The 14,317-nt window shown below is 58.4% G+C and overlaps 1 protein-coding gene across 1 annotated transcript; it reads left to right on the top strand.

Moving 5' to 3' along the window:
* The first annotated feature begins 248 nt into the window (after nt 1-248).
* Nucleotides 249-4,446, top strand: CRIP1 (cysteine rich protein 1). The gene is made up of 5 exons (XM_074876806.1): nt 249-388; nt 3,297-3,391; nt 3,512-3,569; nt 3,700-3,747; nt 4,101-4,446. The coding sequence occupies exons 1-4, from the start codon at nt 349-351 to the stop codon at nt 3,738-3,740; spliced, it is 234 nt and encodes a 77-aa protein (XP_074732907.1). The 5' UTR covers nt 249-348; the 3' UTR covers nt 3,741-3,747; nt 4,101-4,446.
* Nucleotides 4,447-14,317: the final 9,871 nt, after the last annotated feature.

The raw sequence follows: 14,317 nt of genomic DNA, 5'->3' as shown, positions 1-14,317 counted from the left end.
GGTGCAAGGGACGTAGGGTGCAACTGGTGTAGGGCTGCAGGATGCAAAGGGCACGAGGGTGCAAGGGGTGCAGGAAATGCAGGTGGGGGGTGCAGGGGGAAGGGGTGCAGGGGCTGTAGGGGTGCAGGATGCAAGGGGTGCAGGGCCCCGCCCCGGGAGCCCCTGCAGGGCTGTGCCCCGGGCGGCTGCCTCCAGCTGCGGGCGGGGCCGCACATCTGGGCGGGGCGGCCGGGCAGTGACTCCGGCGGGGCCGGCGCGGAGCATCCCACAGCCCGTGCGAGCCGCGCCGAGCGAGCTGAGCCGCGCCCAGCCGAGCCGAGCCCAGCCGAGCTGAGCCCAGCCGACACCATGCCCAAGTGCCCCCGCTGCCAGAAGGAGGTCTACTTCGGTAAGGGGTTCCCGCTCCCCCCGGCCGCCTCCACCCCCCCCGGGGACCGCAGGGCTGTCGGGCTGCTTCAGCCGGGGTGCCCCGATGCTGCACCCCGCCGGGCTTCAGGTCTCGGGGCACCCCGGTGCTGCGTGTCTGCGGGGCACCCTGGTGCTTCCAGGTCCCTGTGCACCCCGGCGCCGCGGTTCCTGGGTGCCCCGATGTTGTGCGCCCCAGCAATACAAATTCTTGGTGTGCCCCAAAGTTGCGCACCCCTGCGCTGTGGGTTCCCGGGGTGCCCCGGGTGAGTGGCCCTGTAAATCCACCCAAGGAGGTGCCTCGCTGCGGGGTGCAGGCTGCGGTGGGTGCTCCCAGGCTGCAGGTGTGGGAGCTAGCTCAGCCCCATTTCCTTTGCGGCATCGCACGCAGCTGTGCCAGCTCGGAGCCCAGAGGCCCGGCCGGTGCAGCCCTTTGCTCTGAAAGCCTAGGCAGGCGAGCAACCACCTTCCCAAGGGCAAATCCCGCCGTCGGGCACGTTCTTGTGTCAGTGGGTTGCCCACACGTTGTCCTGTGTGGTTTAGCACGGCGAGGTGACAGCCCTGGGGTGTTATTTTTAAGCCACCGTAGCCACAAGTCTTGTTGGGCTGCTGTCTGCTGCTGGGCTTCAGGCAGATGTCCTCCCTCTGAGCTGGGGTGCTGGAGCTCCAGGTTCCTGCCCCTTCTGGTGCCATGGTCCTGCTGTCCTGCCCGAGGATATCTGGGGGGTTTCAAGGCTCTCGCCCTTCTGGCAGCAGCTGCTGGCACAGGCAGACTCTGGCTGCCAGACCTCCCCACCTCCCCAGTTGAGCTGAACTTGAGGGGGTTTGCTGGGAGCAGCTTATACACAGTCCCTGCTTTTTAATTTACCAGAGATGAGGGGTCCAGGACCTGAGTGTCATCACTGACTTCTGCTCTCTCTGCCTTCTTTCTGCTCTGCTTGTGTGTATGCCCCAACTTCTACTCCTACTCTGCCAAAGAAATCGGAGGCTCAAATACAGGGGCTGCTCTCCCTGTCAAACAGCCGTGTCCGTTAGTGATGCCCACCCTGGGAAAGTGTGCTGGGGCTGGTGTGGGTGCTGCCTGGAGGGCTGCTCGGGACGTGGCTCTTGCCATTGGGGAACATCTCTGCCTAAACTTGAACTCGCTGCTTGCAGCCAGGCTTTGAGGTGGGGTTTTGACACAACACAGTTCATGGCTTCCTCCTGCAACCAAGGATCCTGTGCCATCTCATTTACCGGTGTGGCTTGATACCAGGGGCTTCCAAGGTGCTGGTGCCAGTGTCTGCCTTTCCCATGTCCCTGCAGATCTGTTTTGATGCCAGGCAGGGAGAGCTGGGTTTGCCGTGCCCGCAGGTGTGGCTGCAAGGTGCCAGACGGGGCCGTTTGACCAAGGAGGGGTTTGGCCCTGCACTTATCAGGCTGCTCTTATGAAACAGTCTCTGTTGATGCAGGGGCTGAGGAGGGTTCAAATGCTGCTGGAGGACTGAGCTTGGTGCCTGATTTCTGTCCCTGGTGATAAGGAGTGCTGGCAGAGGAGGCAGAGCAAGCCCTGCTTTGGGGCACCCCGGGGCTCTCAGAGCCTGGCGGTCCCACTTGGGCGTGCCTCGGGCTGCTTTCAGCCAAATTGTGTCCGTAGAGAGCAGGGGTGAGGAGGAGATGATGCCAAGAGGAATAGGGATGGGGTTTGCATGGCCACCACCAGCTTTCCAGGGAAATCTCACCTGTGTGGCAGAGAGCTGGGGGGGACCCGCTGCAGCAAGCCTTGGCAGAGCTCTGGCCCAAATGTTGGTGTAAATGCTTGTGTGAGAGGTGGGGAGACTGAGCTTCCAGAAACCCTGTGATGGGATGGCTCAGCCACGGGCCAGGCTTGGGCTCCTGGGGCTGCCCGGGGGGAGGACACTGTGGCCCCTGCTGGTCTGCAGGCACAGGAGGCTCTTTGTGCTGCTGGGGGATGGCAGCGGGGCTGCCTCATGGCATTTGGGCACTGCCCCCGCTCCCACCTCTGCAGCCGCCAGCTTTCTCCTTGCATAAGCTGTTGTGGGCATATTTGGACTCCAAAGAAGAGGTGCCTCAGGCTGCCAAGGACCCCCCTGGGGCACACGCTGCCAGCAACAGCTCCGTCCCATTGCTTGACCTCCTTTTGCAGGCATGGGGAGAGTGCTCAGACCTGGCTCTGACAGAGTTCCTGTGGAAAGCTCTGCTTTATCACTTAATAAATCCCCAGGAGTGCAGCTGCCGCTATGAAGAGCACGTGTCTGCAGAAAATACCCTCCTCCCCCACCGTGCCACAATTAAAAGCCACCCTGTGTTCCTCTCTCTCTCTATAAACATGTCCTGGCTCCAGCAAACAGCATGTTGTGTCCCCCCTGCAGCCGCCTGAACCCCAGCCAAACTCCAGCCCCACTCTGGCTTGCCATGGTGTGTGCAGAATTGGAGCTGTGGCCAGCGTGCTGGTGGCGGGAGAGGACTGGTTTGTGTTGGCTTTGCCTCCCTGGTCCTCTCCAGCATCCCCCCGTTCGTCCCTGCCAACTCTAGCGATCGCCTGGGCTCCAGCTGGCTGGGGAGAAATTCACCCCCTTGCAGGCTGATGTTGGAAGAGGGGAGGTCCCCAAATCTTTGGAAGTTGGTCCGTCTGCATTTATGCAGCGATGTTCACCCTGGGCATGACACTGCTGTTTGGGATCCAGGCGCCTGGATATGCAGAGCAATGTGTGTGCACCGTGAGCACTTGGGATTGAAACACGGTGCCCTCTGTCCTGGACAAATAAATAGACTTGAGAAAATGCCCAGAAATGTCCTCCCTAGAGTTGATGACAGGGAGGCCAACCTGCCAAAACCAACTTGTTGTGCCTGTTCAGTGCCTCAACTAACCCATCTCCTTTCTGTGGCAGCCGAGAAGGTGTCTTCTCTGGGGAAGGACTGGCACCGGCCCTGCTTGAGATGCGAGAAGTGTAACAAGACCCTGACATCTGGAGGCCATGCAGAGGTGAGGTTTGCTGCCCAGGAGGTCCCTGTCAGCTGCAGCTAGGGGCTGCAGGAGGTGTGGGATGGGCAGAGATGGGGCTGAAGGGTGGTCGGGGCTGATGCTCTTTCTCTGTCCCTGCAGCATGACGGCAAGCCGTACTGCAACCATCCCTGCTATGCCGCCTTGTTTGGGCCCAAAGGTAGAGTGCTGAGGCTGGGGTTTGGGAGGGAGGGGAAGGGGGCTCAGGGCACCCATCTTTTGGCGAGGTGCATCCCTCGGTGTGCTCACCTTCCCACCGCGATGCTGACCCCACTCTGTCTCTCTTCCAGGGTTTGGCCGGGGAGGAGCCGAGAGCCACACATTCAAGTAAACCTCAGGTTGGTGCCTGCCCTTGGAGCTCCCCTCTGCTTCTGGCTCCGTGGGCTGGCTGGGGGTGTCCCCCCTAGGCACGCAGGGAAGGCAGGGGCACGGCAGCATGTCTCTGGGCTGGTTGTGACTCCCAGCCCTCATGCTGGTGCTCGGGAGCAACCTGCTGGGTGCCAGCTCCTCCTCTCCGCCAGCCCCAAGCGACCAGCAGCACCCGCTTAGCTCCGGCAGCGGACACCAAAGGCTTTTGCTTTGTGGCCTGTCAACAAAGACAGGGTCTGTCCTGGAGCACCATTGCCCTTGGGATGTCTCTGCTCCCAGCCCAGCCTGACTTCATCCGCCCCTCTCTTCCATCCCTCTCCAGGTCTGACGGCCAGGAGCACAGCCTGAAGACAGCACAAACGCACTGCGACAGACATGCATTTTTATTTTTAATTCACTCTGTACTAGACTAGCACGTTAAAAGCAATAAGTAACCAAGGCTGGGGCTGGTGTGAAGAGGGGCTCCACTCCAGATGGAGCACTGCCGGGGTGGGGGCGTTGGGACGCCCTGCTGGGTAGGAAATTTGGCTGGTATTGCTGAAGGCCGCCTGGAGAGGAGACCGCACCCTTCCAGCTAAAACTCAGCCCTGCTTCTGGCACGCAGCTCTTGTGGCTGGGCCCACAGTTGTATTCTCAGTCTTTAATAAACACAGACCAAAAGATGCTTCCCCCATGTAGCAGCTGTGCTCTCTGTAACGGGGGTCATGAGGGACTCGCTTGTGAAGTGTTTGCCAGTCGCTTAAGGACCCCACATGGCCTCTGGATTGAGCCCCACACTGTATGATGGCTCCATGTGCTTTTGTTCCTGGTGTGGCATGGGGTCCTGCCCTTGGCTGCCCACCCCAGGGGCTGCCTGAGCCTTGCAGGGCGAGAGCACCCCCCCAGTGCTGTGGGCACCAGGGCTGAGCACGCCCCAAGGGAAGGGGTGGTGGGTGTCATGCCGATGCTTGTCCGGGATCGGGGTCTCCCTGAGCTCGGGGGGAAGGTCCTACCCCACCCATGGCCTCACTGGGCCTGTGCCATGACATTTGCAGAAGTCTACAGCGTGGTGGCTCCTGCTGTGAGTCACGTCTTGTTGCCTGCGGCTGTCATGGGGTTAAAGCAGAGGCATGCAGTGCTGCTGGATGAAGGTCTGAGACTGCTGACCTGAGGTCTCAGTAGCACTTAACAGACTCCTGGCCATGCCCCAGCCCCCGGCAGTGCCTGCTGGAAAGCCATGCCTGTGGCCAGCCCCCAGCTCACTGTTTCTGGACCCAAGATGGCGCTTTGCAGCCCTCAGTGGGGCACAGAGGTGTCTTGCTGGGAGGTGGTTGACTGTCACATTAGGAAAACCTGATATTTGCTGCTTTCACTCTGAGCAGCCACACAAAAAGGCCAAATAAAGCAGAGATTACTGGTGAGGCAGAGCCAGCCTCCCTTGGTAGGGAAAGCAAAGGTGCAGTGTTACAAAGTGAGAGCTGGCTTGCAAGCGCTTTGCTCTTTCGTGTTTCAACCTCTCTGACCCTCTAGAAGAACAGCACTGACAGATGTAAAAGATGTCAACTTGAGAGATGTTTCTAAAATGGTTTCTTAACCATGTCTTTTCCTAACCTGAACCACCCCATTTACATATCCAGAGATATTTCATAACACACTGGGATATTTTTGTCTACAGTTTATGAATGCATTTCCTTAGAGACTGCTCCGCATCTTACTGTCACGCCAGCCGGCCTGGGACTTGGCCAAACCCCTCAGGGGTCAGAGGTGCATGTCCAATGTCAAAATCTTTGGTGTCAAAAGCAGCCCAATCTGATAAGCATCTTAAAACTTCCCATGTGTTTGATGTCAAAAGGCTCTGCACTCACTAGGCACACTTCAGTGGGACAAACTTGACCAGCCGGCGCTGCCTTGCCTCCCACCCAGTTAGCACAACAAACACGGGTGTCTGTGTCAAAGGCAAACCCTGGCTATCGCTGTCTGGCCACCACCACATCTCCCAGACAGCCAGGGCTCGTAGGGCCCCCTGCCCTCCCACTCCCACCGCTGCCCTTGCCAGCAGCCTCCTGGGGGTGCCAGCACCCATGGCTCCTGGCCAGCGAGACACAGTCCTGCTCTGCACTGCTGCTGGCACCCAGCCCACCCCTGGGGCACTGGGACATGGCTTTCCTCTTCCAACCCGGCTTCAAAGCAAACTAGTGATATAATCTCGGCAGCCTTGAGCATGCCAGTGAGATAGTGTTTACCTTCAGCATTAAAAATAATGGCAACCACAAGCCTTGTCATCCTCTGTATTTGCATAAGAGTGTGCAGCTGGGAAAGGGACCTGTGAATTGGGATCCTGGTTTTTCCCAACAGGGCCCTGCACCAAAATTTTTCAGGAGCAGCTAATTCCAGGTGCAAGGGGCCGGGCCAACAGGGATGAGCAGGGAACCAGTGAGAGGTATGGAAAAGCAGGTGCTGTACAGGGAGAGGCTCGAGCGATCCAGCCCTTAGGTTGAAAAACCTTTCCGTGGACAGTGGCCACAGCTGGGGCAGGAAGCAGCATGTTGCTGTTTGCAGTGTGCTGCCCAGGGCTGCTGCTTGCTTTGGACTAAAGGGAGGGCAGGGTCAAGTGATGTTCTAGTGGGGGTCTGTACAGGCCACCTGATTGGGAAGACTGTGTGGATGAGGCCCTCATGAAGTTCAACAAGGCCAAGTGCAAGGTCCTGCACATGGGTCGGGGCAATCCCAAGCACAAATACAGGCTGGGTGAGGAGTGGATTGAGAGCAGCCCTGCAGAGAAGGACTTGGGGGTATCAGTGGATGCAAAACTGACTATGAGCCAGCAATGCGTGCTCGCAGCCCAGAAAGCCAACTGTATCCTGGGCTGCATCAAGAGAAGTGTGGCCAGCAGGTCGAGGGAGGCGATTCTCCCCCTCTCCTCCACTCTCGTGAGACCCCACCTGCAGTGCTGTATCCAGCTCTGGGGCCCCCAACATCAGAAGGACATGGACCTGCTCGAGCGGGTCCAGAGGAGGCCACGAAGATGATCAGGGGGCTGGAGCACCTCCCCTGTGAGGACAGGCTGAGAGAGTTGGGGATGTTCAGCCTGGAGAAGAGAAGGCTCCGGGGAAACCTTATAGCGGCCTTCCAGTACTTAAAGGGGGCTACAGGAAAGGTGGGGAGGGACTCTTGATCAGGGGGTGTAGGGATAGGATGAGGGGTAACGGTTTTCAACTGAAAGAGGGTAGATTTAGATTAGATATAAGGAAGAAATTCTTTACTGTTGGGGTGGTGAGACACCAGAGCAGGTTGCCCAGAGAAGCTGTGGCTGCCCCCTCCCTGGCAGTGTTCAAGGCCAGTTTGGACGGGGCTTTGAGCAACCTGATCTAGTGGAAGGTGTCCCTGCCCATGGCAGGGGGGTTGGGACTAGATGAGCTTTAAGGCCCCTTCCAACCCAAACCATTCTATGATTCTATGATTTGCACTGTAGGTGTGGTGGCTGGGGCAGGGTGGGGGGGGACACGACACTCTTCCTGCCCTGGGTGCACAGAGGGATGTAGGAACTGAGCTGTGCAAGGTCTGTGCAGCCTCAGGAAACCTGCAAAGAAGCTAAACCCGATCCTGCAGCTGCCTTGCTTCATGTTGCATGTGGGGGTGGGTAAAAACTGGGGGTCCCTCACACAAGCTCTGGGGATAAGCCCTTGGGTATTGATTCCCAAAAGGCTCCTTCTGACTGTCCTATTTCTCTGCCCGCCCTGCAACAGACACTCCTGTTTAGCCCCAGGGCTTGCTGTCAGGACACTCCCCTCCCAGTGCTGTGGTTGTACAAGCCACACTCTGCCTGTTCCAGCCTTGATGCTGTGAGGTTGGGCAGTTCAGGCACAGGTCACATCCACAAGGAGCCTTGGTTAAAGAAAATACATGATAAATTGATTTTTTAAAACTCGCTTCAGTCTTTGGAGAGGAAGCAGAAACAGCTGTATTGCATTTGGATAGGAAATCTGCGCCCGAGCCAGGCACTTCCCTCTGATGCGCAGCGAGGCTCGGCAGTGGCCAGCGTGCTGGGGATGTGGGCTGTCTGCAGACACAATCTTTTCTCCATTGAAGAGTAAATCTTCATGGCCTGGAGCATGAGCTGCACAGAGAGGCAGCAGTGCAGCTTCCAGCACAGCTCATCTGCGATGCTCTCGGCTCTGAGCCCCGATGGGAGCTGGGGACAGGCAGGGACAGTCCCTTCCCTCCCAGTGCAGCAATGCCCTGGCTGTGCTGCTCCTGCAACATGGGAGCTGGTGAAAGCAGGATGCTCAGGGCAAATCCCAGCTTTCTGGGGGAGCATCCCAGGGATGCCGGCTTGGTGTGAGCTAGCAACTGCTCCCACCCTCAGGAGGTGGCTGGCAGCCCCCCTGTCCCGCCTGGTCACCAGCCAGCAGCCACGGGGATATCGCTGCCATCGCAGGTGGGGTCAGGGCATGGCCCCAGCCTGGAGGTGTCCATCTGGGACAGCAAAAAGGAGTCGGGTGATCTCCAGTATGGTGATGCCCAGTACAAAGACCTGCCACTTCCACACCACCGTTGCTGACCCTGGAGGAAGGAGCTGTGCTTTCTCTGCCATTGTTTCAGAATCTTGGGCTGAGATCAGTGAAGTTTGTAGATTGCGGAGTGATGGTTGCTATAAACACTTGATCACTGTGGCAAAAAAACCAAACATCACCCGTTTCTCTGGCAGCTGGGTGTGGGTGAGCCCCAATGCCCTGGGTAGGGAGGCAGAAGTGGTTTTGGCAAAGGACAAGAAGCAGGATGGGTTCAGAAACTCAACTGCTGCAGTTCCCTGCCCTGGCTCTGCAGCTTTTTGTGCAGAAGAAAAAAGGAAAGTGCAGCAGAAAGGGGGCTGGGAGGTCCTTTAGCTGATCTATAAGAGGTGGGGGTGTTGCTTCAGCCCCCAGTGAAGGCAGTGTGCAGGGAGCAGGGGATGGTGTGTGTTGCCTGGCCCTGCATCTTCCTTCCAGCACAGAATCTGAAGCAGAGGACAGATGTGTCCCTGAGCCCGCAGCTGGCAAGGGGGATGGCTTAGGCTGGAAGCCTTACAGCTCGGATGCATCACTCCTGAGGGCTGTCCTTAATGAAAGCAGCAGCTGCAGCTGGGGACAGAGATGTGTCCTGCCAGCATGGCTGCAGGAGCTGGTGGCAGCTCACATCTGGGCTAACACATGCTGAGGAGCCAGGGGATCTGGTTCAACACTGCCTCACTGAGACACTGGTGGGGCCACCGACCCTCCCCTTGCCAGCTCTGATGGGGACACTGATGTGGCACCTCCGGTGTAGTGATTTTGTGTCTCATCTTGTGCAGGCTGCAGCCCCTCGGGGCCATGGTACCTCTTGTGGCACAGGTGGGGACAGGTACCTGCAGAGGAGTGGTGAGCAGTTTGTCTCCCTGCTGGTGTTTCTGCAAATACAGCTGTGTCCCCTTCAGGGACAGGCAGGGTGCAGGCAGGGCTGAGGGAGCGTGGCACAGTGGCTGTGGCTGCAGCGGTTCCTGCTTTTTGCTGTGCGGGGCTCATGGGGACGAATCCGGTCTGTAACTGGGTGGTACCCCGCTCATCACTGCTTTGGGTATTTTTAAGGCTGATTTGTATTAAGGTCAAAGAGTTCTGCTATCTTTTAAGTTGAGATAGTGTCTTCCCATTTCCTAACACCTCACAAATCTGATCTCTTATCCAGGCAGTGGTAAGAGGGACTGTGCAGCTGATGGTGGGCAGCAGGAGCTCTGCAAGCTCCTGTGGTGAGACGGGACTTCCTGGCCCAGCTCTGCAAAGCAACAAGCTGGGGAAGCCCCAGCCCACCTGCGGAAACAGCTTTGCAGAGGTGGCAAAGAGGGGGTCAAACCCTGTTCCTGATGGGGCACAACATCCCCAGCAAATACTTGAAGCAGATGAAGATACCAAAGGCAGAGGGGCTCTGGGTAAGGGAGACAGCCAGGGTCATATCGAGAAGTGGACAAGACCATGAATCATGGTACTGTAGACTGAGGTCTAATCAGGGAGGAAGAAGGGAAGGGGATGGGCTGTTCCACCATCACACCATCCCCAGTGCTGATGATCCTGTATTGGAGAGGAGCTGGGTGCAAAGAGCCCTGGGGATGTTTGCCAGGCCCTGGGTGGCTTTCCCCAGCAGGGAGCCTGAGAAGAAAAGTTGGCATGAGGCACTAGAGCTGCATTTTACTTTCATGCCTCTTGTGTTATTTTCAAGGAAACAGGGAGAGTTTCAAGGGGGTAGGGTGTAAGAGCTTCCTAGCAAAGCCTCTTTCTTTGGTGAGTCTTGTGTTAAAGGCCCAAGAGGGAAGAGGGCAGAGGGAGTTTCCCTCCGTGCAGAGGAAGGTCAACTTGGGTATTTAAGTAAAAAGGAAAGGGTGAAACTCCTAAGAACAGAGAATTGCGAGGTCTCAGATCTTCTTTTTCTAATCCCTCCCAATTCACTTACTGAAAGTGCAGACCCTGCATCAGAGGTCCTGAAATGCCAACACCTATCTTAAGCATCCAACTGCCAGGAGCTGACCTTGAATTTTGGAGCCCACACACAGGCCTGTTGCAGACTAATTCACTGTGTCCAGGAAAACCTGCACTAGAGCATTTGTGTGGCTGTTATGGTCCCTCTCAGGGACCCAGTGATCTGTAACTGTTACATGATGCAACTCAGCGTGCTAAACATGTGTGCTGGTCATGCCAGCAATATCAGCACCCCTTGCACCCACTGGTGAGGACGGTGCCAGGAGGCAGCTCATCGCTCTCTGGCAAGGAGGTGCCTGTTTGCAGCCTGACGTGGTGGCTCTGAGCATGCTGATGGCTGGACTCTATCAGCAGAGATCCCAGGGTGGCCGGTCTGGAAGGTACCATCCTCTCTCCAGCCAGGGAAGGCTGCTCCGCTCATGGAGACACAAGCCCACAGCTGATCATCATCATCAGATGCCAGGGCTGCTCCGTGCCCGGTGGGAGCTGTGATTGCTGACCCTTGCCCAGGTGGTGGAGGGCCGAGCATCGCTGCAGGCCTGCCCCACTGTGCAGCCCCCGTGCTGCCCTGCTCCTTCCTGCTGGTGTGATGTCTGCCCTGCTGCCAGGCTGTGCCTTTTCCCACCTGGGTTAACCCAGTGTCCCAGCGAGGGGAGAGAGTGCATGTATAAAAGAGCCAGGAGGGTGTTGGGAAGCAGCTGGAAATGTTTGTGGTAGGAAGTGGTGCAGCCTGTCTGATCTGCTCAGAGTCTGAAATGCTATGGTCACCCGAAGCCTCCCTTGCACAGGTGGGGAGAGCAGTTGCTCTCTGCTGATGTCTGCTGCAGGGAGGAGAGGAGCGTGGAGAGGAGCTCCGCGGAGTGTGGGAAGCACCGATGCACAGCCTGGGGACCTGGCCGGGAGACAGGCTGGGTCCTGCCTGCACCTTCACGACGATAAAAGGATTAAAAAAAAAACAGCAAAGGATTTGTTTTCCTGGGAGGACAGCTCACACCTTCCCCTTGACAGGGCTGGGCTGAGGTGACATCAGGAAGCTGTGCTGCTGCCGGAGCGAGCAGAGATCGCCGTTATCGCATACAATCGGCATGAGGCAATGGGACACAGCCGTCATCTCTGGCAACGGCCGCAAACAGTGGGGCGGTCTGCGGCGGCGGGTTGCCATGGCGCGGGTGCAAACAGGCGCCCTCAGCTCGGCTGAGTCACCCAAGGCGGAAATGACCCCAGGTGACACACCGAGCCGGTAACGGCCAGCTGCGAGGCTGCGGGGCGTCATGCGAGCCCCGGGACCCCAGAGAGGGCGAAGCCCAGAGACTTCTCCCTGGGAGCAGCATCCCTGACCTCTCAGTATCTGCTCGGACCATCCCTTGCCATTGTGGTCCCCACCACCACACTCGCTGCTGGGACAACCCGTGGCTCAGCTCCTCCTGAAACTGCCTTGGTGGTGGGCAGAGCTGGGGGGCCCAGAGGAGCGGCTGGGCAGGTCGAGTGGATGAGCCAGCTCCGTCCTGCTTCCCCCTGCTACACAGAGGATCCCGGAGGCTTCCACCAGTCTCCTGTGGCCTGCCACATGTGGTGACATCAGAGTGGTGTGCTGATGCTGTTGCTCGTTTGCCAGTGCCTGCAGGGCTGGGGCTCGGGACAGGGGAGGTGAGAGCGGCCTGGATGGAGCGGGGCAGGGGCTCTGCTCCCATGGAGTGGAATCACCATCCCTCCTGGGATAGCACGCCAGGGGCTGTCACACCGTCACCTCCTTTGTCTGTCCACAGCACAGGGCCCATCTCTGCAGCAGGAAACCATCGCCTTCCCATCAGCTTCTCCCACCCTGGGAAGGCCGCCCAGGCAGCCGGCGGAGCAGATAAGTGGGGCCTCACATGCTGGGACTGAGCCCCAGCTGCACTGTGCCGTGACAGAGAGGCTGAGATTTGCCGCCTGGCGTCCGACTTGCCCGTGGCTGGGTGCCAACCCCTCCACAGAACCAGGCATCTCGTGTCAGCTGCGCCCACGGAGCTGCGTGCCGGGGGAGCCATGGGGCCAGGGACCAGGGGCCACTGGCCGGGAGGGCGGCCAGCCCGGCTCCAGGGCGCCACAGGGCTGGTCCAGCCAGTGGGATGGAGAGGCAGCACAGGGACTCTCGGTGTGCTGGGATGGCGTGCATCCCAGCTGCCGCTCCCGTGATGGGTAATGGTGCTCACTGGCCAGGGTCTGGCGCTTTGGCCGGGGTACAGGAGCCCAGCGTGGGGGTGATGGGCAGGACCACCCCCTGCTGCGTGCATGGTGCTGCAGGAGAGCCCTTGTCTCAGCAGCAGCAAAGCAGGCAGCTGCCCCGGGAAGAAAAGGCCTAGACAGAGGAATGTGTGTGGGGATAGGGATGGCTTTGAGCAGGGTTTATGGAATGGTCAAGAAAACACAGGAAATTGGCTCCAGCTGAAGGTCCTCCTGCCCAGAGACTGCAGCGGGGACAGGAAAATAGACAAGCGATGTGTCACGGAGGGACCAGACAGCGCCCGATAGCAGCAAGGTATGGAAAACTGAGAAGGATGCCAAAGACAGCAGAGAATTATTCAGGTCCGATAAGGGTCTGGGCAATAAAGAAGGACTTCATGGGCTCTTGGGAACCAAAGGCAAGGAAGCGTATGGAGATGCCAAACCTGTTAGAAAGGAGAGCAAAGATACGGATAGAGATTGCTGAGCTAGAGCTGGACAAGGGATAAGGAAAATGTTTTCCAGGCCATTAGGAACAAAGGAGGATGTGAGACAACAGCTGCTAGAGAAGATATTTTAAAAATACTTAAGCTTGGATAACTCACACCCAGAGGTGCTTTCAGGGCTGGCTGGAGCAGCAGCCAGGATCCGTGGGACTGGCTGGAGCACTAATGGAGCACTCGGCGTCGGGAAGGGCCACACTCCCCGGCACAGGGCTGGGAGGCAGGAGAGGCAGCAACCAGAGGGAAAGAGTGCAAATACAGTTCATGCTAGGAAATGGGGCTTTGCTGAAAGTCTCGTTGGACTGATGCAGTTTCTCTCCTCATTGAGAGAAACCGTTTGGCTGCAAGAGGCCATTCCGTAGCTGAAAGGAATTTCACGTGTTGTTTCATAGAGTTCAGATGTTGGAAAAAAAAAGGGGAAAGCATCATTCTAGATCCATAAGTAGCACATTAAATGAGTTATGAAGTGGGTAATTGGCCAAGAAATCATCAGTGGAGGTTTCAAGCAGGTCTTATATATAGGCCCAGGCAGGCTCCCCGTTGTGTTGGTGGAGCAGACCAGTTGTGGTCCCTCCGTGGCACACACCGGCTGTTGTCCCTCTGTACTGCCAGCAGCAGGAATCCATCTCAGGGCCAGGTTTTGGCCATGTAAATCCCAACTAAGAGGTGGACTTTCTCTCAGTGACTCAGGCTATCTCCCAAAGGGCAGAACCATTTCTCCCCTGCCGCCCCCCCAAGGATTAATCTCTGGGATTGTTCCCGTCAAGAGCTTGTACGCCCGGGGAGCCGAGCTGCCCTGAGCTGAGGGGAAGGTGGGAAACTGGGAATTGGAGCCGATCCCCCGCTGCCAGCACCGTGCGCTCTCCCTTCAGCTGAGAAATGACGTCTTGGTCTGACAGCAGCAGAGTCGTATTTTTAGAAAAGCTGAAGTGGGGTTTTGTGGTAACTCGGCCAGGAAGGGAGGGGGAAGCTTGCAGAGCTCGCTGGGGGTTTTGGCTGGGTGGAGGATGCGGCCGTGGCTCAGGGTGAGCCTGCCTCGCCTCGCGTGGCCGGCAAGAGGTGACCTGCACGTGTGCCGCCCCCCGGGCGCCTCCCACTCGGGTCCCTTCCCACGGGAGGCGAGCAGGGAGCTCTCTGTCCTCAGGCACAGGGAAGCTCAGTGAGCTCTAAGCCGCCAGGGCACAAGGCCGGGGCCGCGCCGGCCGCCAGCGCCGCCCTCCGCGGGACGCAGCCCACGCGTGCCCCCCCCGCGGCGCGGGGCGCAGCCATCCCTCCCAGCCGCCAGGGGGCGCCGCCGCGGGCGGATCAGCGGAAGGGCGGGGCGGGCCGCGCCGCCGCACTGCGCATGCGCGCGCCGGCTGAGGGCGGGC

The sequence above is a fragment of the Strix uralensis genome, chromosome 8 (assembly GCF_047716275.1).
Source record: "Strix uralensis isolate ZFMK-TIS-50842 chromosome 8, bStrUra1, whole genome shotgun sequence".
NCBI lineage: Eukaryota > Metazoa > Chordata > Aves > Strigiformes > Strigidae > Strix > Strix uralensis.
Note: the sequence above shows the minus strand (reverse complement) of the source record. Positions and strands in the feature narration are given on the sequence as shown.

Excerpts from the sequence above, each read along its gene's own strand:
- CRIP1 (XM_074876806.1), top strand. The coding sequence starts at position 349 with ATGCCCAAGTGCCCCCGCTGCCAGAAGGAGGTCTACTTCG. Across the intron at positions 3,392-3,511 it reads CATCTGGAGGCCATGCAGAG|CATGACGGCAAGCCGTACTG; the intron begins GTGAGGTTTGCT and ends CTGTCCCTGCAG. Across the intron at positions 3,570-3,699 it reads CGCCTTGTTTGGGCCCAAAG|GGTTTGGCCGGGGAGGAGCC; the intron begins GTAGAGTGCTGA and ends TCTCTCTTCCAG.